The sequence below is a fragment of the Neurospora tetraspora genome (assembly GCF_033439725.1).
Source record: "Neurospora tetraspora strain CBS 560.94 chromosome Unknown B0H65scaffold_1, whole genome shotgun sequence".
Classification (NCBI taxonomy): Eukaryota; Fungi; Ascomycota; class Sordariomycetes; order Sordariales; family Sordariaceae; genus Neurospora; species Neurospora tetraspora.
The window spans coordinates 1907203-1929610 of NW_026944383.1; the positions used below are offsets into that span (position 1 = coordinate 1907203).

General features: G+C 49.5%; 4 protein-coding genes across 4 annotated transcripts; 3 read left to right on the forward strand and 1 right to left on the reverse strand.

Moving 5' to 3' along the window:
• Nucleotides 1–1242: 1242 nt before the first annotated feature.
• B0H65DRAFT_17669 (uncharacterized protein) lies at nucleotides 1243–3890 on the forward strand. The gene is made up of 2 exons (XM_062821449.1): nucleotides 1243–1783; nucleotides 2080–3890. Exons 1-2 carry the CDS (start codon nucleotides 1489–1491, stop codon nucleotides 3651–3653), a joined length of 1869 nt encoding a protein of 622 aa, XP_062685947.1. The 5' UTR covers nucleotides 1243–1488; the 3' UTR covers nucleotides 3654–3890.
• A 1269-nt stretch (nucleotides 3891–5159) lies between these two features.
• Nucleotides 5160–7392, reverse strand: B0H65DRAFT_437910 (SUR7/PalI family-domain-containing protein; the record flags this gene model as incomplete). Its single annotated transcript, XM_062825341.1, has 3 exons — nucleotides 5160–5697; nucleotides 5751–7131; nucleotides 7191–7392. 3 exons carry the CDS (start codon nucleotides 7390–7392, stop codon nucleotides 5160–5162), a joined length of 2121 nt encoding a protein of 706 aa, XP_062685948.1.
• Nucleotides 7393–14432: 7040 nt separating this feature from the next.
• Nucleotides 14433–17193, forward strand: B0H65DRAFT_17707 (kinase-like domain-containing protein). Its single transcript, XM_062821457.1, has 2 exons — nucleotides 14433–15770; nucleotides 15864–17193. Exons 1-2 carry the CDS (start codon nucleotides 14842–14844, stop codon nucleotides 17089–17091), a joined length of 2157 nt encoding a protein of 718 aa, XP_062685949.1. The 5' UTR covers nucleotides 14433–14841; the 3' UTR covers nucleotides 17092–17193.
• A 3029-nt stretch (nucleotides 17194–20222) lies between these two features.
• On the forward strand, nucleotides 20223–22164 carry B0H65DRAFT_17727 (uncharacterized protein). Its single transcript, XM_062821459.1, has 2 exons — nucleotides 20223–20851; nucleotides 20911–22164. Exons 1-2 carry the CDS (start codon nucleotides 20367–20369, stop codon nucleotides 21986–21988), a joined length of 1563 nt encoding a protein of 520 aa, XP_062685950.1. The 5' UTR covers nucleotides 20223–20366; the 3' UTR covers nucleotides 21989–22164.
• Nucleotides 22165–22408: the final 244 nt, after the last annotated feature.

Sequence of the window (22408 nt, forward strand, 5' to 3'; positions counted from 1 at the left end):
GGCAAGCTCTGGGTAGCAGGCTGTACTGACCAGCAAAGCACTGCGGGCTATTCTCGTTGGCCTCACAGCTACGGAGACATTCTTTCGGGTTTACAAGATCAAAAGACGTGATGTCAGACATCCCCGGCCAGGCTCTACCATGCTCTTTGTAGATGGAATGGGCTCTTTAGCCTTCTTCTTTTCAAGATGGAGCTTGTGCACCATGACTTTGTTTGTGAGAGACTCATCAGACTGAAAGTTCCTTGTCTTATGTTGACGAGATGATACGGTGTATCATAGTTCTATCTCAAGCGCCATTATGCAGGTGAGTGGTCTATTCAATAATTTTTTTCTTCCTGATATCTTCTTTTATATCTTCAATGAGCCGGATAGTGCCATCAAGGAAGCTGTGGGAAGATGTCCCCAGCCATTGATTCAATAGACAGTTAGTTGTTATCTCGACGGTCAAAAAAAGCCATCTGAGAATGCGGGATGTTGACGTTGACGGCCAGCCTCAAACCCAAGAAGGACCCATCAAAATGGCTGTTATCTACTTGCCTCTTTTTGTTTCTTTCTTCTTTCTCAATTAGTCTTTCACATGACATCAAACCGGCCTAGTGAAGTAGCAAGCTGTTTGTATGAACGATTGAAACTCTCTCAGCATAGCATGATTTAATGGTTGGTTCACCAAGATTGCTGACGCCAACTCGGTCTGGATATCGAGGTGCTCGCAAGGATTTGAGCAGTTTTTGTCATCCTTTGGCTTGACCTTCTTCTGTTTGTCAACTTGCTGTCGTTGAGATGCGGTATTCTTTCCCCTCTCCGGACTCAATGCTTGGAGACACAACAAGAGGCAACAACAAGAGGCCTCCTCGTTGGCACATGAAACTTTGTTTTCGGGTTTTCCTGTCGTTAACAAAGCTAAGCGTCGCCTGTCTTTCCCTATGGTTTGCTGGCTTTGGAACGTCCAACAAAATTGCGAAGGGAGAAGCTAGCAGTCTACGACGAGAGATCTAGTGTCCATTGCACGTCCTTTCCATGTTAACTTCCAGGTTGGCAGTTTTGCATGCTGCAATCAGAGGGGCAACATACTTATCTCGAGACTGCCCCTGCAGCGGGATTAGTCAGGATCACAAACCAGTGCGTCTGGAGTTTCATGAGATGCCTCGCAGGTACTGATGAAGGCACGGATCAAAGCCCCAGTCGTCGTTTCCGAAAGATGGGTCGGCAGACAAATTGCACAACTAGGACGCACGCGGGCACCGCCTTCCAAGGGGAAAGAACAACCCTCCCTTCACTTGCGCGCCGCGAAGAGCCGCATATAAAAGAAAGCCCCCACTGGAAATCTCAACCGCCTCTGCTCCTACTCATCAACACCTCGCAAACCACCTTCGTTTTCCCACTCAGCAGGAAAGCCAAACGAGGTCGTGATTGCTCCCAGTCACAAAATCCGGACCCCAGTCGCGCACTGGGTCAGCAGGTAGAGAACAGCAGCTTCTTCTTCCCAAGATGCAGTTGAAAATGACGCCCGAACCCGTCAAGTCGACTGCGACAGCCTCGCAAGCGCCCCCTCGACGCGTTCCTGCGATCGAGGTTCACTCGGCGAGCCAACATGAAGAGAAATCGAACACGATGGCTATACCAGTCTACAACCCTCCAAGCCCCGATATGCTACAACCGCGACATGCTCGTCATGCTCGTCTGATGGCGAGCGAAATCAAGTTGCAAGAGTGGCTCCGCGCTCAGTCTGCACTGGCAGCTGCGACCTCTCCTGACCACAAGCCCACAACGACCGAGACGGAAGGTACGTCGACCCAGCCTCATTCTTTCCTCTTCCCACTCTCTACCCTATCGCTCCTTCATCGCCAGTTACGCCAGTGGCGGCTGGCAGCCTGGCCCTCCAGAAACTTCCTTTCCCTTGCTTTGGCGACCTAAAATCTCGTCCTTGCCAACTTGCAAGTCATCTCCATCTTCATCCTTCCTTCATACTCTCTATCATCTGCCCAAAACGTCTTCATTAGCAAAGCGCAACCAGCCCAATCGTTCAAATGGACCCTTTCTCGTCACCTCTATCTAACTCATCCGTGTTCTCGCCTACAGACACGACGAAGCCATCCAAACCGGCTACTTTCAATACCGTCGGCACCCTTCACAATCCAAATGCAACGGCACCGATACACCCTCCCACTCGACGGCCTCGCACTCGTCGTTTCAACGGACTCCAATCACCTCCGGGTCACCACGGTTACGGTCCGTTCCCCAATTCACTCCTATCGGCTTTGCCCGTGGCAGAAGCAGAGATATCACCCCCTCCCACGAAAACCACCTTGCCGCATTATTCGCCTCTGCAGCAAAACCTTGATCGAGCCGTCAGTCCCTTTGCCGATGCGGAGAAATCTCAAGCTACTGTCATGTCGCTTCCTACCATCAGAGCTGGAAATCTTCCAGCACCTTCGACTGCAGCTTTGAGCACCCTTTCCGACCTGAAGGACAATACTTCAACGACTGGGGACGATGACAGCTCCGCCGGAGATGATATACTCCTCGCGTCAACCTTCTCTGTCAAGAGTCTCACGAGCCTCGCATCGTATCCGAACCCTATGCAAAAGAAAGCTCAGAACACTCTCGCCCTGGCCAAGGCACGTACAGCTCATTATGGCATCAACAGACCTGATACACCCTCTTCGCTTCTCAGCAAACCCTCCGTCACTGGAAGGAATCAGTCCGCGGTTCCATACGGCACCACATCTGCCGCTATTGGAACCCCCCAGCCTCTTACGGCAGGCCCACCGGGGCAGCGTCCGTACAAGCCATCGACCGCGGAATCTACTTACAGGATCCTCCGCTCCTATGATGACGAGAAAGCGCCTCTTCGCACCCCGCCAGGCTTTTCATCCATGGAGAATGACCCCGGTGCCCGCGGTAATCCTGCAGTTCAGTCACTCTCGAGCAGGAAAGCTGAGCTTCATGGACCAGGCGATCGACTGCATTCAGTTTCAGGACCAACTCCAGTTGATGACCGTATCAAGGCGGCTCGGGCTGCTTGCATCGAGGACACTGAAGAGATATTTCAGCAGCGTTTCGGCAACAATAACTACCTGCCAAGCAAGATTTTACCAAACAAGGTCCCAATCCTTGACACTCTGCCCCTCGACAAAGCCATGCATTATTTCAGGGACGGCTTGCCCAGCAACTACTCTGGGCAGACTTCCATCCTAGATGATCATTGGTACGAGCGTTATCCTCTTCAATCTAGAGCTGTGTCCTGGAACCAATCACCGGAAGAAGAAGCATGGAGAAGAGAGAAGACAAACCGGATATTCTACTCGGGCGTGAGGCTACTCGAGAAAAAGGCTAGTGAGCTACTGCCCATCTCCGCTGCTAGAACTTCGGGGAGCAAAGTTGGGGTCATTGGAGGTGAACGCAGAGAGCCCAACAGTAACGATGAGAAGGAGTGTGGCGACCCTTTGGTGACTATGGCGCTGGTTTCGCTGCTTGCTTGCAAGCAGGGTTCGAAGCTCAATGATCCGCAGAATCCTTTTCCGTCTGATTGGAGCAAAGCTGACCCGGCATGGATTGACACATCTGAGGATGGCAACAAGAGTTTCTTCACCACGAAGCCGGAGCCAGTGAAGAAGAAGGTGGCCAGACGGGTCACCAGACGCGGATACTGATGCCACCAGCTGGGGTTTTGAACCTGTGACTGGTTACCTATCTCTTTCGCATCGCAGGTTTATATTACATTGTTTCATTCTATTGTCAGGAATGCGTGGTTTGGATGGTTGGCATGCATCCAGCTAGTTCTCATCATATATGGATGGAGACCATACTAGCCGGTCACAAGTCCGACTGGTCATAATACAGCTTTGGAGAATGCCGAACAGAAGGATGGACATTTTTGGGTTTTCAACGTTGTTTGAATCCAAGGGAAAGGGGGAAAGGAAACGAAAATTGCGTCTCTGGCGCTCCGGTATGATTATTGTGGTTCCTATTTTCCTAATCCCTTCTGCTGGGAATGGTTATTCCGGGTGGTTTTCAGAGATTGGCGACCTTGAGGATATCACTTCAATATATTGCCGGTCATGACTAGGCCTCGACCTAGGTCGTAGCTCCTTCGTATCATGACGAAGTCACACCATTGACTGTTGATGTTTCGCAGCATCATGGTTGTTTACACCTCATCATTATTAGTCTTTATAATAGCATCGATAGAAACTAAGCATCTCGACTGCAGCCGCTGTTCCGTTTGATTCTCGTGTCCTTATACCTTTCAAGGGTTTTCTGCCACTCATTTATTGTCCAGTGTCAACGACAAAAGTCACCAGTCTTGTTGAAATCGCGACTTTGATTGAAGTGCCCTTCAGGCATCATGCGGTATACGGAGAATCCATGCATGAGTCGAGGTCAATTCAGCACGCGAAACAATGAACAAGATGAACCTTCCCATTGAGAAGACACAGTAATATGCGTCAGTTGATATACAGAAAAGAAGCGTAAATCTCAAGGTGTTCAATTAAACTATCTGAATATGCACACCAGGGGACGGCCTCATCGCCATCCATCCATTCCTCCATCTATCCTTCGGTTCCTTTCATATTTATTCCCCAATGATAGTACGAGCATCTTGTCCTCTCGGGTGTGGCGTAAGATTTCCTTCTTCCCTGGCATCAATTAAACTTTTCTTGTCACGAAATTGGAAATGGAAAAGAGAGACAGGAAAAATGAGGTAAAAGAGAAGATATGCCTCGTCCATTTTGTATGTGACACAGGTATAGGTAGTAGTGTGGTATATATCAGGTACTGTTAAATCACAGGCTCTGTTTTAGCCCCCCCTGCATTGTCTGCCCGGTTGAAGAAGAAAAAAGAAGACCCATCATCCCGTGCGAAAAGAAGAAAACCAGCAAAAGCCTAAGCCCACGGAGGGCAGAATGGCAAAGCATTACACGTCCCTCCTCCTCACTTGTAGGTCTGTCGTGCTTTGTGCTACCTACGTGCCCGCCTACCAGACCATATGTATCCCTCTCATTCAATCAATCAAAGCCGCCATTGGGCAAATGTCAAAGAAACTTTCGCAAGTCATATCCATCCAGAAACATGTGCTCGACTCAACCAAAGCAAGTCCACCCCTCGCTCCAACAGTCATAATTATTCTTTTATAACTCATGTCGGCTTATTGTTCATTACCGGGGACCGGCCGCTCTAGGGATGTTACCACCGCGCCCGGGGAGTTGGAAATCCGGGTTGGAGTTGAGGAGCAGATCTGAGGCATCAGCAGGACCAGCGGCAGGGCGATTAACCGGCCGCCGAGGCACCACATTGCCTCCGCCTCCTCCTCCATAACCGCCCGCTACGGGAGGGGGCATCGGCGCATTGGCAGGGTTCCAACGCGGGTTGATGCCCCGCTGGGATATCGAGGTGAAGTTAGAGCGTTCGGACTCAGCCGGGCTCCTAGCTCGGTTGGGAAAATCGTCGTATGAGTTGGATGCTGGGAGCGGCTGCATGGAGACGGGCGGTGGCTTTCTGTCTGTGGCGGCCGGGGCTGAAGGCTCAGAAAACCGCGGGTCGACGTCTTCGTAATAATCGCTGGCCACTGAAGCTGTGACGGCTTCAGAAATCGGACGAGCTGGACCACGGGCTGCTGGTGGCGCTAGTCCTGGGGAGCTCCTCCCAGGTCCTTGGTTCCATGCTTGCCTGGGCGGCACGTAAACGTCGGTGGGTCTGGTCGGTCAGCAATGATCATCACTCTTGATTTGCTTGGAAGCATCACTTACCCTTCTTGACTATAACAATTCGCGTTATTGCCATGATCCGAGCCCGGAACCCTGGCCTGCTGCATAGCCAACATGCCAGCGACATCTGAATCACTGTCCCTGATTCCGTACTGTCCAACGCCTGGATTTATGGGAGAAGCATCCAGCTCTACAGCAGGGCCGGGTACGTCGTCATCGATGCCGGGGAGTGGAGGAGGAGACTCGGCTCTCGGGAGCGAGGCCCGTCTCGGGTTGTATGCCGAATACTGAGGTCCTGGCTGTTCGGGGTTTCCGTATCCCGGCGCAAATTGAGGACCGGGGGACTGTTGCCTACTGCCGTACGGAGATGGTTGGCTGGGACCATAGGCGCCCACACCAGGGCCAGGTCCGTAAGGAGCACCTGGCGATGGCCTCCGATCCGGCCCGCTTTGATATCCTTGAGGCGGCGGGCCTCGGCCACCCCGTGGTCCTGGACCTCCGTATCCGCGGGGCGGCGGACCATAGCCTCCTCTTCCTCGTCCCGGTGGGCCATAGCCTCCTCGTCCATTTGGCGGAGGTCCACCTCCCCTCCCAGGTCCGGCAAAGCCACCACGTCCACGGTAGCCTCCGGGAGGCATTCCACCCCTACCCCGTGAATTCATACGCTCATTTTGAGGTCCGTTCCTCATAGCATATCCATCTTGAGGTGGCAGGGGGTTTCCGTACTGGTCTCGGCCAACAGGCGTGCTATACGGTGATCGAGAGGGCGCACCATCCATAAGGCTGGGTGGCGTGCTATCGTTGACTAATGTCGCTGGTGGCCGATCGATGGGGCTAGCCGACGTAAGTGGGATTCTTTCCTCGCTACGGTCGTCCTTCTTCTCGAAAGTAGTGAATTCGGGCAGCTTGTCGCCTCCGCCGTTCGCGCCGCTGATCATGGGTGCGGTTGGTTGTGGGCCGGTAACCTGCGTGACTGGGGCAGTTTGCGCTTGACGGTTATAGTAGTTCTCTCCACTCATCTCAGCATTTTGTGCAATGCGCTTCCTGTTCGCCTTCCTGTTGACAAGTGTTCTACGCATGGCGCATGTTACCAGGCTGCAAAACGCTACAAGGATGGTAGCGGCGACGACAATATAAGAGCCCCATGATAAGTGTGGAATGAAGAGCAACACATCGACGAGGAAGCACAACAGGCAGACAATGAAGTCAATGACGCTGACAATGAATAGGATCAGGAGGTACCGCGCTGAATGGGAGGGCGAGTGAAAATGGGCCACAATAGCAAGGACGAAGTTGATTAGGGTGATCAAGGCAGCGACTGGGTGCACGATCAAAATACTTGAAAGTGTAGAACGGGTTGCCCTGGGGATGTCGAAGTCCGAGTTGATTTTGTCATCAGAGAAGGCGGCTGTAAGAATTAGTACTTGACACAGAACATTGAAGTGTGACATGGAGCGAGACACTACCCGGGCAACAACTCACAGGTATCATAGCCGATTTCTATAGGACTACAGCCGCTTGAGGTACAGTAACCAAAAACGCCAAAGCTCAAATCGCCCACATCTTTGATCTTGAAGCTACTCAAGGGGATTTGCTTGATGATTGGCGTGGATATGGTGGCCAGCGTGAGCAGCGCGAATGCTGCAAAGAGCAGCACCGCGAGGGGTGTCGCGGGCCGCAACATGGTGGATATTATAAGTCGGAATAGGTGAAAACCAAGAGCAGCGTCGTCGACGAGGAACTGCCAGCGTCCTCAGGACGCGGCGAAGAGGGTGGTGGTAGATTGGCGCCTAGGTATTGCGTTGCCAATTGAAGCTTTGTCGACGGTCAGATGGTGTAACAAGGATTTGGGGGTGGAGTTGAAAGGAGAGAAGCCCCGAAAGTAGTCGCAAGTCAGATGCGCTTGCTGGGAACATGCGTATTGCTGATAGAACTGGAAAAAAATGAGTGTACGAGCCTAAGACCAGGCTTGAGGGTAAAAGGGAGAGAATGAGAAGACGGTGGTGTTGTGATCGTATTGATTAGATGTTATTGTGGTCGCGGCTTTGTGGTCGTGTAAAAGCGTGGAAATGAGGCACCACAGGATCGCCGCAGATGACGGGCAAATCCTCAGGAGGTATCTTTTCTTATTGGACGGGCGTCACTCAACGGGCAGTCCCTGTCCACTCTCAATTGCATCACAGTATTCTGTTGACGCTGTCGTTGTCGTCGTCTTGGCCGTTCCCGTCGTCGTCGTCGTCGATGTTAGGTTGTCTTAGTGTCGACCTGGGTCAATTGGCAATTCCCAGGGCTTGGGACGGGGAAAGGACATTGAGTCTGCAGTGGGCGAAGTGGAAGTCTTGGAGATCGGGCTTCGTGCCCTCTCCTGTTTCGAGAGAGGAGATGCCTGGAAGTACAAGCGCCAAGATTACAGAGTGGGAAAGCACAAGCACAGGCACATGCACACGGGGGCACCAGAGGGCAGGAACACTGGGCGCCTGGCGGTTGCTTCCATTCCAGACTGCTGGGCAAAAAGATTGGAAAGGGCAGAGGAGCATTGGGAACGACGACGGGGGACGGCACGGGTTGAGGATGGCGTGGAGCAGCTGATTGGACAACTTCCATTGATTGATAGGAGGTTGCACCGGTGCAGCACTGCCCTGCCCTGCCCTGGAAGGGTTCCACCACCGTTCTCGGGCGGGGCTCAATTGGGTGGGTCCACGCTAAAGCGAGCCGGGCCTGCCCACGCGAAAAGTGCAAGGGACGGCCCTGGCCTGTGCTGAGTTCGCTTCCACTTGAGGTTGCCCGGTTCCTGGACGCTTTGAACAAAGCAATCCGTCACAGGGAAATGGATAAAGAAAACAGCATCTCGACCACATGTTTGCCTACGCCTGGATAATTTCTTCGCGTTCTCGTGCTCAACCTTTTTTTTTGCCTCTGCCCACAATATGCCATCCGCTCTGCCCTCCACCAGAACTGTGCGTGTGCTGCAGTCTGCTATCGGATCCTGGAAGTAGATTCGCAAGTCCGGGAACATGCATCCACTCCTCCACCTGCGGTTTTGGAAATCAGTAGTTTTGGTGGAGAGCACCGCCTACTCGTCTGGGCTAGAAACGCCTCTCAGACCCATTGCGCAGCAATGGGTCTGGTGTATGGATTCGCGAAAGTAAATGGATTCGCGAAAAAATTTAGGTATATAGCCAACCCTACAATTTTGTTAGTAAATCAATATACATCCGTTTTTTTACATACCTACCATAAGTAATCCTAACTTACATAACCACATAAATCTATTATGAACTACCAAAATGTTTAACTTTACATTCTAAGAGCAGTTAATATAAAGGCATTTTGGCGTTTAATATTAAATAAAGTAACTAATATAAAATTTTAATTGGCTAGCGCGCGCTATTGCCTTTCTAACGTATCAAACGGCGTACGGAGAGTAATCTAATTGCCTTTAACTATCTCTAACCGTTTAATACCTTCATATATCGCTATCTTACTCAACTCTTATTCTATATACTATATTTATTCTATCAATAATCTAATCACTTTAGTATAAAATCGTATACTATAGAGCCTGTTAATAATCTTCTCACCAATTTTTCGAATAAATATCGTATCGATTTTGCCATTAATATGCTAAAAGATAGAAAGTTTAAAACGGTCGCCGCTGCTGCGCGAATTTATAGCGCCAATTACTACGCTACCGTAAATTGGTCGAAGGAGGCAAAACCGCGGTCGTAGAATAGCGGAGTAAAAAAGTTAATTAAAGAGGAAGAGTTCGCGTTATTTATTTAGGTAAATATATAAATATTTATCGGTTTGTACCCGCTATTTATAATTATTATTATTTATTTACAATTATTATTATTCATTAATTAATTATCTTAATATTTCAATAGGATAGAAGGTTATAAACTAGGACATTATTTACGTGACTAAGTAGTTTATTCGAACTAACGGTCGTAAAATTAATATTAATTAGTATTAAATTCGTCGTTTTATAACTAAATCAAAGTTCAAATCCGTACGTACGAAATCGCTAGCGTAGGTACATAAGGCAGTCCAATCTCGGATTAATATAGAGGAAGTATTTAAATTATAGAAAGAGACAGTTATTAAGAACGATATTATACTAAATAATATATAGAATAAAGATAAGTCTAGGTTTAAAATCGGTATATAATTTAAATCCTATACTATTTAATTGTACGTTAAAATACTAACTATATATACCCTAAACCCAAACGTTCGAAAGCTTATAACGGTTATTAAATATATTTCTACTTTTAGCTGTACAGTCCCTGCGTTTATTATTCTTCCTAGTATTAATATTAGCGAGAATTATATCAACAACCGATTCAACGGCTACTCTATTATCGCTACTTCCCCTAGCAATTATACTAATAACTAGCTTACTTTCGACTAGTTTAATTATTGGGAGGAATATTCTTATCCCTTCAATAAAGAGGAGAAGCGTTTTTTACTACTAAATAACCATAGTAGTTACTATACTATTGAATTTTACTAGCGATACTACTGAAATAACGTTATCCTCTTTCTACTACCTCCTTACTTGACCTATATTTTTTAGCCGCTCGATGTAAAAGTATTTCAAATTTATAAATACTATTATTAAAAGGATATTTTTAAGACTATAATATATAGTAATATAGAATATAGTAAACTTACCTTCTTAAATAAATTATTTTATATTAAAAGCGAATTTTTTAAATAGTTAACAATCCAATCCGTATAAGTAAAGACTGGTCTTTATCTATATAACCCTTCTATTGTATTTAATAAGCTATAAGACCCCTTTATATTAGCAACCAACCTTTAAATTTTTTTTTTTTAAAAAAAGGATATATTACGATTCAAAACGATAAAGGTTGGCTTAAATTAAAGTAAATTGCAAATAATCGAACCTATTTATAGGTATAAATGAAGGAGAAAGGACTTATGAACCCTTATTAAATTAACGACTTAAAGAGTTCAATATTAATAACTCTTATAAGGGTTATAGTATAAGAATACTCCTATTAATACTTTATATTAAGAAAGATTAGGCAAAAATAATAATATCCTCTCTTAATATAGTTACGATTTTAAGGTACGATACGTATATTTAATAAGGGTTACTTAGATTAATTGTAGTGAAGATACTCCTTAATCCTATTATAAGGTATATTATATTTAAGAAGGATAAATCTATTAACGTAATTATACTAATAGGGGTTGCTAGTATTAAAGTATAGCAGTTTAATAAGAGAAGGTAATTAGAGGAAATAATTACGAAAGAAAATTGTACGATTAACTATTTAATTATTCGCGCTAATTTTATTAAAGTTAATAATATTCGTCTTTATATAGTAGTAAACGAGTATTATAAAATTAAATTACGTACTAAAGAGAAGTAGCACTAATGTAAGAAAGATCTCAATACTAAATGGATTACCCTACGAAAGTAGTTCAATATATATAAAATTAAGCAATAGAATAAAGCTTAGAATAAGAGGGTTGAATTATAATTTGTTGGTAAATTTCGTATAGAATAGAATATAGTAATCAACTTAATTTTAAATAATATTAAAGATTAGAATTAAATATTTAAATAATATAAATTTATACAGCGAGTACGATAGGGATACTTCTTAGAGGTAAGAAGGAAGGCTATATAAATAAAGGCTATACGGCTAAGTAGATTAAAGAAGGATATCATTCTCCCTCTTTATTAGGCGCCGCTAAATAACGGTCCGAAACCTATTACCTTATAGATTTACGACGAGCCCATCCAACTTATCGTCAAAGAGGTTATTACTGCTTTTATTATAGGTAAGGAACTAGTTATCAAAATTAAAGAGGAGGAACTTCTCCTATTTAAAGAGGAGGAGGAGAATTAATTTTATAGACTAATATAGGAAGAATACATTGAAGCGCTACATAAGGTTAATATTAGTACGTATTACTATAAACTAGGCTATAGTTAAGAACTTCCTAATTCTAATCCAATTAAAGAGTAGGACTTTGGTATACAATTAGATTCTATAGTAGAGAAACCTATAGTTCAAAATACTATACTAGAAAGTAGCGATGTTGAAATCATCAAAATTTCTGATTATAATATTGACCTTACTTTGTTGAATTGCTAGTCTAATACAGGGATGTCTATTGGGTTGACGGAAATTACATACATGAATGCAACATTTTTCAGAAAAACGGTGTGACATGGTTACAGCGCTAATTTATATGGGGGGGAAGTACCAAAATTTTCGCGAATCTATGCACCTGACCCCGTGCCAGCACGGGGTCAAACTGGGCGCTTCTAGCCCTGACGAGTACCTCGACCAACCTTAAACATGGTCAACGTCATCCGGTACGGTCATGGCGTTGCAAGTTGGGTCTTGAATGCCGTCAAGTGGCCGTCAGACAAGAACCAAGAGGCCAGACGAGGCCAGCCATTCCATGGAATCGAAGCGGACTGAGACACCCCACGGTCTGCAACTGCGCCAGTCGGGGTTTGACTCCGTGAGCCTCGATGCGCTTTTAGAAAACGCCGAACGCCTTTACCGACTCCCGTCGTCCGCCTTCTTGAATGTCAAAAGGCTTAATATCGAGCGGCTGCTCTTCAAAAGCCGATTGCTTCGCCCTACCTCTATCGAAGACTATGGATGTCTCTGCCGCGGGAAAGGCGCTGACCTAACCTTTATTCCCGTTCTACATATACGACAGAATGCATCTTTTTCTCACAAAAGGACCAATGACAGCTCATCTTACAGTTCGCATCTCTGGCGGTCCTGTTTTCTTGATCCAGCAGGTCGGGAAAAGGGGACGCGGCGCGGATATGACTGCCTCTTCTCATTTTAGCTTGGGATTATTGTATGCAGCGTCGAACCAACAAGTCGTAAGTGCTTTCCAGGGTCCATCCCCATAACCAACAGTTTTTTCTTAGTCCTAGCCTCTTCTTTTCCCCTTCCCCTCCATCAGATGAACCATCGGTGGAATTATCGCGAGCAATTGTCACGTAAAGTAGATAGCGGGCACGACGACGGCCCGGATTCATGGTACATAGGGTTGCTCTAGAATTACATGTACGTTGTCACAGGATGATGACTGAAGCCTCCCCAAAACATGCTTGTCGCCAAATGGACTTGAATCAACTCATTCATTGGAGCAGAGTGTAGAACTGCTGAAGCAGGCCGACACTCTGCTTCAAGGCATTTCAAATGAAACCATGTTTTCTATGCGCTTAACGTCTATGAATGGAAAATGTAGATCGACGAGAAAGACTTTCAGAAGCCGTTGTCCTATCGGACCAGACGGACACTCGGGACAGACACGAACTTCGAAGTGAGTTGTGACGCTCATCAGCTCGAGGCAAATTGCGACGAGATCCGAAGTGCCACAGACATGCTGAGATCCAACAATTGCACGACGCGCTATCGCTACCAGCTTTATATATCACCATCCATTAGTACCCCTTTTCCGGGCATGCCACTTGTACGGTCGCCTATAGGAGTGACAATATATCCATCCCGACCTGCCGTCCACCTCCGCTGACTGGCATACCGCGCCCGCTGGGCACACTGATCAAAGAAATTGAATACTGCATAACTGTCCAACAATACGGCTCAATATCACTACCCTCTAAACAGCACAGCTGTTAACGTTGAGGTTATGGGACACGGCCGGATGCAATTGCCTCTGAGAGATGTAAAGAATCAGACAGGGAAGATATAGATGCAACGTTGACCGGTTCAAAAAAAAAAACACCCGTCTGCATCCATATGTTGTATCACACATATGGAGAAAAAGGAGAATCCGCTCTATGGGCAAAATAATCCCGAGCTCAGTTCACGGTAAGCCAATTGTGGTTGTAAAACTTTTTGTTCACCATGAAGATCTTCGAGGCGAAGTTCGTGCTGTGTTGACCCCAGTACCAAGCAACATTCACACTGCCGCTTTTGGGTTATCCTTACTTGAAAATCCGCTACCCTTCCTCACCTTCGCGTATTTGGCGATCATGTGTACAGTTCATTCCAACAACGTCTCCATGTTCGTTTGAGATTTAGATGAGACTGTCCGCATACGTACTCCATAATCCCCTGGATCAACATTGTGTCGGATACCGGGATGGGATCCCAGTGCTGGATGTTAATGCGGTTAGTGCAATACCTAGCTCCAAGCTTGTAATCCACATAAATCAATGTATTTCACTATGGTCATGTATTGAGGAGCCGCTCGTCTCCCACGTCGCTTTCAGTTTTGATGTTCCAGGCAAGGGATGGTGTCGCATATGCAAAAATGCTTCAGGCAGTGAAGATTATTGAGTTGGTGTTTGTTTTATCCACACTCGAGGACCGATAACCCTATAGAAGTACTATAGATATCGGTAGAACTGGTTGATCCTGCAACCTGCCAAAAAATCACACGGGGATGGTGCCTTCGCTAGTTGGACTTGCGAGGGACCGTCTGCCATGTACAACATATACATATATGTAATTCCTTTGACGGTAGTAACTGTGTAGGCATCTCGACAGATCAACGTTGTGGTAGTCTCATGATGTGACAAGAAAATCAAGTGTGCTGGCCTGTTGGACTTGCCAGCATGAGTGCCTCAGCATGCGACTGGTTGGGTTTTGCTTTACCTTTACTTTATCTACGCTTTTTCTTCCTCTTTTATTCGCGACCACATACGGGACCTTATCGGCCTCGATGTTGGAGCTCGGACCCGAACAGCGGGATCATTGAAGTCGGGCTGATCGGATAGACTCCGGCCGATCCCGGGGTTTTAGTGGACCGAGGCCACCTGTCCGGGTCCTCCGGGTCCCGCTCAGCCGCCTTAGCGCCCCGCGCCGGCTCCAAGGCCTGGAGCGCACTACGTAATCGAACTCCGATCCTGGTAGAGTCAGTTGGAACACTCGGGCGATTTGTTTCCAACTTCCAGCTTCCATTTCTTCGTTAACCCTCATTTACGCCGACGCGCAGCATTCAAACACTCATCGAGGGCTGTCTTGCGCCTCTAAGGACGTTTTCGAGCGGATCAAATACCTCAGTGTTTTGGAGGAGCGCCAACCGCAAGTGGCATGCATTAATAGATCGTCCTCCAACCTTCTCACCACCCCGCGAGGGACAACACAACGACGCGATGTTGCGCCAAAGCATAATAGCAGCCAGCCACTGTCCAAACCCTTCAGTGGCTGGGGTAGCGATTCTATCCGCGACAGCCGCGACGAGATCCCTTATACGCACACGTACGTACGTTAGCCGACTAAGAAGTGCCTCCGCGACGACATCAACAACGACGATACACAACCGAATACCACAACGCTTCTACTCCTCCTCCCGCAGCAGCCGTTCAACCTGGTCCCACGCTACTACAGCACCAGGGCCCTCCACCGGTCCGTTCGAGCCGCTTACCCCCCCGTCGCCGTCCAAACTCGGTGCCCCGCGCCCCGCGCGCTCCTATACCCGCACCCGCCGCTGGGCGCGCAGACTCCTCATACTTTCGTCTCTCCTCGGGCTCGCCTACCTAACCGACAAGTACGTTTACGCCTCCGGGATCGCCCGCTCCCTGCGCACCTTCGGCGTCGGCCTCGTCGTTGCGGCCGACTATAAGCTCAACTTCCGGCCGAAACCGCTTCCGATCCCCTGGATCGGCATTCCTGAGGGCATCCCAGAACTACACCGGCGCAACGCCGAGCGGCTATCTGACCTGCTCCGTCACAATGGCGGACTGTACCTCAAGATCGGTCAGGCGATTGCCATGCAGAGTGCGGTTCTGCCACCAGAGTTTCAGGCCATGTTCTCGCGCATGTTCGATGACGCGCCGCAGGATTCTTGGGAGGAGGTAGAGCAGGTGATCCGGGAGGATTTTGGCGGAAGGAGCGTCGAGGAGGTATTTGGGATAAGCTTTTCCGGGGCGGAGGGTAAGGGAGTGATGGAGCGCACGGCAAGGGCGAGTGCAAGCGTGGCGCAGGTGCACTGGGCGCGGTTACCGGATGGGAGAGAGGTGGCGATTAAGATACAGAAACCGGAGATCGAGAAGCAGATTGGTTGGGATTTATGGGCTTTCAAGTGAGCATCTCCCGTCGTACATACGAGGAGCCCGAGTCTCCAGAGAGGAGAGTTCTTTTTGGTTCGACAGGGACTGACCTTTTACCTTGACAGAGTTGTGACGTGGGTCTACTCATGGTGGTTCGACCTACCACTCTACAGCCTGGTGCCCTTCACCAGCGAGCGACTACGACTAGAGACCGATTTCGAGAACGAGGCCAAGAACTCCGAGATCATGCGCCAGCTTGTTGAGAACGAGCCCAGCCTGAGGGGGCGCGTCTACGTACCTCCGGTCTACCCCGAACTAAGCTCCAAGCGCGTCCTCACGACTGAATGGATCGAAGGCATCAGACTGTGGGACAAGGACGCCATGACCCGGCCCTGGCTAGGCGGCTACGGTAACGGGTCAGCCGGCGTCCACGGCGCCCAACTAGACCCGCCCGACATGACCGCCATCCGGAGCGCGCTTCGCAAGAGCACACAGGGCTACACGCATATGATCAAGCCCGAACGGACCGAGTGGAAGGGACGGCGCGGCAAGGGTGGCCTCGGACTCTCAACAAAGGATGTTATGACCACCATGGTCGATCTCTTCTCGGCCCAAATCTTCAAATGGGGAGTCGTCCACTGCGATCCGCACCCGGGCAACATTTTCATCCGGCGTTTGCCCAACGGGCGAGCCGAGCTCGTCCTTATCGACCATGGCCTCTACGTTTACATGAGCGACAAGTTCCGACACGAATACGGCGAGTTCTGGAAGGCATTGATGACGTTCGACAACAACAAGATCAAGGAGATCACGAACGAATGGGGCATCAAAGCCGCCGACCTCTTTGCCTCGGCAACGCTCCTCCGGCCATACGAGGGAGGCGACGACGGCGGGTTCCAGACCAAGCTGATGAAGCACCTGGACGGCAACAAGACGGCCAGCGAGCGCTCCTACGAGATGCAGGCGCGCATGAAGCAGGGGATCCGCGACGTGCTCGCGGACGAGGACAAGTGGCCCAAGGAGCTCATCTTCATCGGCCGCAACATGAGAATCGTCCAGGGAAATAACCAGTACCTGGGCTCGCCGGTGAACCGCATCAAGATGATGGGCACGTGGGCCAGCCGGAGCCTGTTCCAGGACCCGAACCTGCCGCTCGGACAGCGGTTGGTGAACTACTGGCATCACTTTTTGTTCAAGTGCGTGCTGGCGCTGACGGACGTGGCGTTTTACTTCTTCCGGGTGAGACAGTTGCTTCATCGCGGCGGAGGTATGGAGGATGAGTTGGAGGCGAGGATGAGAGATGTCGCGAAGGAGTTTGGGGTGGAGTTGCAGCATAATGTCTTTGAGGGCTGATCGGTCATTATCAGTCATAGGCTGTGCTTATGTGTGGTTGATGACAGATATTTCTTATCAGCAAGAGACTTGTACCTTTTAGCACCCACCGTGAGCGATGGAAGGGCGGCTTCTTTGTGTATTAAAGACATCTAGACCGGATACCCGGGGCGCACGGGTTGGTGTTGATATCGGGTACGCAAGGCGTTGGGGCGCAGGATAGACATGGGCTCTCAACTTATTGTGATGATTCTTTCTTGGCCAATCTTATGGCCGCGAAATGTTGAACGATGCCGTTCCTCTTGCACGCGCTTCCAATGCCCAGAGGCCCATGTGTGTCTGAAACTGTGGCTTATTGGAGAAATGGGAGCCGCCTGGATGGAGACATGTCATCCAAGTGGAGATCTCTGATACAAGACCCTTCTTACCCAATTTGGTCCCTGGAATGGTAAGGAACTCATATGTTTCCTGTTCCGAGAAATTGTCGGCCACGCAGTCCACATTCGTCAACATTCATCCTGGTGACGTCTCATTCATAACCATTTTCGACTCTCCCCCCTGTAGACTGAGATGATTCATCCGACGGACTCTTTAGTCCAAAGTCACAGCATGCTCGAACGGAAGGGAGTTGGGGTTTCGTCGTCGAATTTCCAATGTGATGCATCATGCATAAAGCGCTTAGGCCACTACCCCAAAAAGGAATAGCGTTGAATATTTGGTGGAGATCTTGTTCGCCCTGTCTCAATGTGAAACAGGTACCGAACAGGGCGAGCAGGGGGCTTGCACCACGAGGGAATGGAGGCGGACCCACTGAAGCCACTTCTCTCCACAGAGCTTAAAAACTGGCGGGGGGCTTGTTTACGTCTCCTCCTGAAATGAAATTGAGAACTGAGAACTGAACTCCCACCACCCAGCTCTGGCTCTGGCTCGCAACCGCAAATATCATTCCATGTGACCCTTGATGTTTGTTCTCTCCAGTGCGGATTTGGCCTGGCTTGAGTACTTACACGCCCTCCACGCCTCCTCCTCCAAGCCCTACGACCCGTCTGAGCTTCTGGAACTTTGGACAAAGAGAATAGCTCCGAGTGAGCACAACAGCACGTGGCTTCAGCTTTAATACTCTCCGTGTAGCCATATCCGCCTTGGGAACACGATGGATGACGGAAAGACGCGTGCACAGTCGTCACTGGTTGACTGAGAAGGGCGCTTGCTTCCCTGTGCAACACGAATATCTGCAGAGGGCCGAGGAGGGGGGTGATCATCAATCAAGAGCATCGAGAGAACAGTCAAGATTCGATGGTGCTGGACGTCTTTTTGAAGAGTGTTTCCCCTGTGTAGGTGTGCCGGTTGTCAGGACTGGGTTTGGAGTCTGGACGATCGGTTACCTAGGCATGTACATGAGAGATTGGTTGGTACGATCTCAGGCCGGCGTTGGACGGTTGGAACGAGAGCAGGCCATCACCCGCTGCAATCGAATAGGGGTCGATCCAAACCGTCCGTGCCATCAGCTTGAGGGTTGAAGATATCTCGAAGACGAGTGTGTCCTTGTGCCCTTGAGACCTGAAAGCATATCGACCGAGGCGGCGAGGCAGCGGGTTGAAGGCGCAAAGACACACCAGAGCCAAGGCTTGTGTCTCTTGCGCTTCCCCGGTTTCTGCGTTTCGAATCGGGAAACTTGTTCAACCCATCTCATCTCCAGGGTCGCAGATGGTGATAGGTGGAGAGCCTAGAAACCCTCGCTAGCCCAACCAAGCAGTTGGCACGAAGTTAAGGGTGCAGCTCGACCCCCGTCCACCTTGAGTGGTTGCTTCCACCCTGGTCATCCTAGGCTCTTGTCCCATGCGACATCCGCCGGGGATTCAACCTCGCCGCCAGCCAATCCGCTTGTCTTGTGCCTGACCAACGTTTCTTCTGGTCGGGAAGGTCTTCTTTTCTGTTTCTGTTTCTGTTTCTTCTGCGCGTCCAACGTTTTTCTTTCTGCGACTCACCTCCATCGGTCCAAAGTCGTTTGTGATCTCATCGACAGCTGGTTGTCGTCTATCCTCCTCTTCCTTATCCTCTTACACAACTACAAACATCCATCTCGATCCTTGCTCCCTCCTCCGTGCTGAGCAAGTCTCGCGCGCACCACCGTGTTGTACGGCCACAAACCGCCATCCCCTCGTTTCGTATCTGGGTTGTTTCGCCCTGAGGCCGTCAAGGTTCACGTAAGTTGTCAGTTCTTTTGCGCCGCAGCAACACACATGCCATTGGACGTGTTGGCCTAGTGCGATGATTTTGTCGAGAACTGTTCGAGGACAAGCAGTACCGCGCAATGGCTGTTGGCAGGGTAAAGGCGTCAGAGTTGTTTGAGGGAGTCAAGCCTTGTCATTTTCAACTGTGGTTTCCAGTTGTAAATGGAAGCTATTGAAAGAGGCATGAGCCAGTTTGACAATAAGGTTGAATGTAACGAGGATGGAAAGATATTCTCGGACCAAGGAGAATGAAGATGAAATGAGTGTACTGACGAAATCTCAGTCCAGAGAACTTGATACCTTTTACTCCCAACTCCTCGGTTGCATCTCGGCTGAGGCCCGAGACCCTTGGTTCCCTTCACTTGATCCATACTTTGCCGACCTCAACCGTTTAACGGCAACTGCCACTCACCCTTCGCTCGCTCTTCCCAATATTCTGCACCTTCCGCATTCCGGTCCCGGTTTACGAAACACACCCGTTCTGCCCTCGGGATATCGACCGCAAACTGAGAAGTCCTGGCCTTGGAGGGTTATTGGAACAAAGGAAAAACAGACCTGCACTTTCCAGTAGCACTTGCGGAATTGTGTTTCGCGCTTGCCCTTCCATCTTTCGATCTCGACAGTCACTGTGAGATTTATCAGATAAACGCTAGCTAGGTAAGTTTTTTTCTATTTCCAGTCAAACTTACCTCGATCAGCTCCTGCCCGCTTCGAGGCAATGGAATGGATGCCTTCTTAACGCCATCAACCAACACAGGTTGGCAGCGAAGCGGCCAGTTGGACTTGACATATCCCCGAAAACTTCCAACTTCTCGCTTTCCTTTCACCATGGTTTGAAAGCTAACTACCATCTTGACAGACCCGTAGCCCGGTCATCGATCGCTTCCTCGTCGAAGTTGTCGAACTTGTCTGCTTCCTGCCGACCACTCGACTTTGGTACCAGTACTCGCCCAGCCTTTTATCGCAGTTGCCGAGGATTGAAGTCGGCCGCCTTTTTCTGCCGAAGCATACGCAGTCAAAGCTCGACACGCATCACTTGCATTTGGTCTCTCACCGAGAGCTATGAACCAGTCTCCTGCTCGCCGATCTAGCTTTGGAGGAATGTTACTACGCAGGACCAAGAGTGGCGACATGAAGAAGCAGCAGCAGCAGGCCAAAGCGCAAGAGCTCCAACGCCAGCGCGATGTTGCACTTCCTCAGTCCCCTCCTCGGCTGCCCGCCCTCTACAACGGAGCCCCCGCTCCCCATCTAGGGCTCGGTACCGAAGTTCGTCCCGATTCACTCGCAATCATCTCAGGAACCACGGGCTCAACGGGCGCCGAACACTCATCTAATTACTCTATATCTTCTACTGCTCGTCCATCCATGGAGGCTCCACGCTCAGTATACAACGTCCCTCCGCCTCCTCCCATTCCCAACGGCTTCGACCCTTATGCCAATGCCACCAGTATGGCGCATCGTGGACGTTACAGCTATGCTAGCAGTGCAGTCAGCACCATCAACAGCCCCAGAAGAGTCCGCAGAAGAAAGGATCCGACTGCCTTCAAGTAAGTGTGAACAAAAGACTGTTGCTAGAACTCCTCGATTCTAACTTTCTACTCAACAGCGTCCTCGTTGTCGGTGCCAGCAACTCGGGAAAAACATCGTTCTTGGAGTTCCTCAAGAGTGCCTTGGCACTACCCAAAAAGCGAGGAAAGCCCGTTGACCAGCATGACCACTCTCCGAAACCCTCACCTTCCGGTAACTTCATTCCGCATTATCTCGAAACCGAGTTCGACGGCGAACGCGTCGGATTGACATTGTGGGATTCGGAGGGGCTGGAAAAGAATGTCGTTGATCTGCAGCTCCGCGAGCTATCGAGCTTCTTGGAGAGCAAGTTTGAGGAAACATTCGTAGAGGAGATGAAGGTCGTGAGATCGCCTGGTGTACAGGATACCCACATCCACGCCGTCTTCCTCCTCCTCGATCCTGCACGACTTGATCGAAACATCGCAGCCAGCTGGGCCGGCGCTGGCAACATGTATCTCAATGGTACCAGGCACGCTCCCTATTCTCGTACCGTGGGAGCCTTGGACGAAGACCTCGATCTACAAGTTATGCGAACACTCCATGGAAAGACCACGGTGATCCCGGTTATAGCCAAGGCTGACACCATCACGACGAAGCACATGAGCGTGCTGAAGAGGGCGGTCTGGGATAGCCTTAAGAGGGCCAACCTGGATCCGTTGCAGGCCCTTGGACTGGATGACGCAGATGACGACGACTCCTCTGACCGCATCGATGAAGAAGACGAGAATCCTGTGTTCGACCACAGTGACACAGAGGAGGCTGTTGATGACGAAGACCGTCCTGCCGAAAAGCAAGGGTCTTCACCCAGCTCTAACCGTCACTCTAATGGCTCCGTTCGCCGCCACAAGCCTTCAGAGGAGGCTGCTGCCGAGGATGAGATTCCCTTCGTCCCCATGTCGATCATCAGCCCAGACCTCTATGAGCCCGGTGTCATCGGCCGCAAATTCCCCTGGGGTTTTGCGGATCCCTACAATGAAGAGCACTGCGACTTTGTTCGTCTTAAGGATGCCGTCTTCAACGAGTGGCGTTCCGATTTGCGGGAGGCCAGTCGGGAACAGTGGTACGAGAACTGGAGGACGAGCAGGCTGAAGCAGCACGGCGCAAAGCTTCGTTAGTGTGGTTCTGGCAAGCTCTGAATGCCAAAGCCTGGCTGATATGCCTCTTATTCCGATATTCAGAAATGGTATCTCTGCAGTACCATCGGGTATCGAATCCGCACGCCGTTTCGGGGCGGACGTTTGACGACATAGTGTGTCTTTGAATTTGCTTTGAGCAGGATGCAGTACATTGGCACTGGGATACCCCTTTACATAACGCCGGACGTGGAAGCTTTGTTTATCGCAGTCATTACTGTATGGGAGCTCCTGTTCTTGCCTCGGAGGCTGGCAGTACGTTATCATATGTGGACAGGAGGTAAGCTGCTATGGGGAAAGAGCAAAAGAGTGCTTTGATGTATTTCATGTATTATGTTTCTGCATGGCCTGTTTGATTGTTTCGATATGACACGGATATGGAATACCCACAGACAAACCTTT

Excerpts from the sequence above, each read along its gene's own strand:
- B0H65DRAFT_17669 (XM_062821449.1), top strand. The coding sequence starts at position 1,489 with ATGCAGTTGAAAATGACGCCCGAACCCGTCAAGTCGACTGCGACAGCC. Across the intron at positions 1,784-2,079 it reads CACAACGACCGAGACGGAAG|ACACGACGAAGCCATCCAAA; the intron begins GTACGTCGACCC and ends TCTCGCCTACAG.
- B0H65DRAFT_17707 (XM_062821457.1), top strand. The coding sequence starts at position 14,842 with ATGTTGCGCCAAAGCATAATAGCAGCCAGCCACTGTCCAAACCCTTCA. Across the intron at positions 15,771-15,863 it reads TGGGATTTATGGGCTTTCAA|AGTTGTGACGTGGGTCTACT; the intron begins GTGAGCATCTCC and ends TTACCTTGACAG.
- B0H65DRAFT_17727 (XM_062821459.1), top strand. The coding sequence starts at position 20,367 with ATGAACCAGTCTCCTGCTCGCCGATCTAGCTTTGGAGGAATGTTACTA. Across the intron at positions 20,852-20,910 it reads AAGGATCCGACTGCCTTCAA|CGTCCTCGTTGTCGGTGCCA; the intron begins GTAAGTGTGAAC and ends TCTACTCAACAG.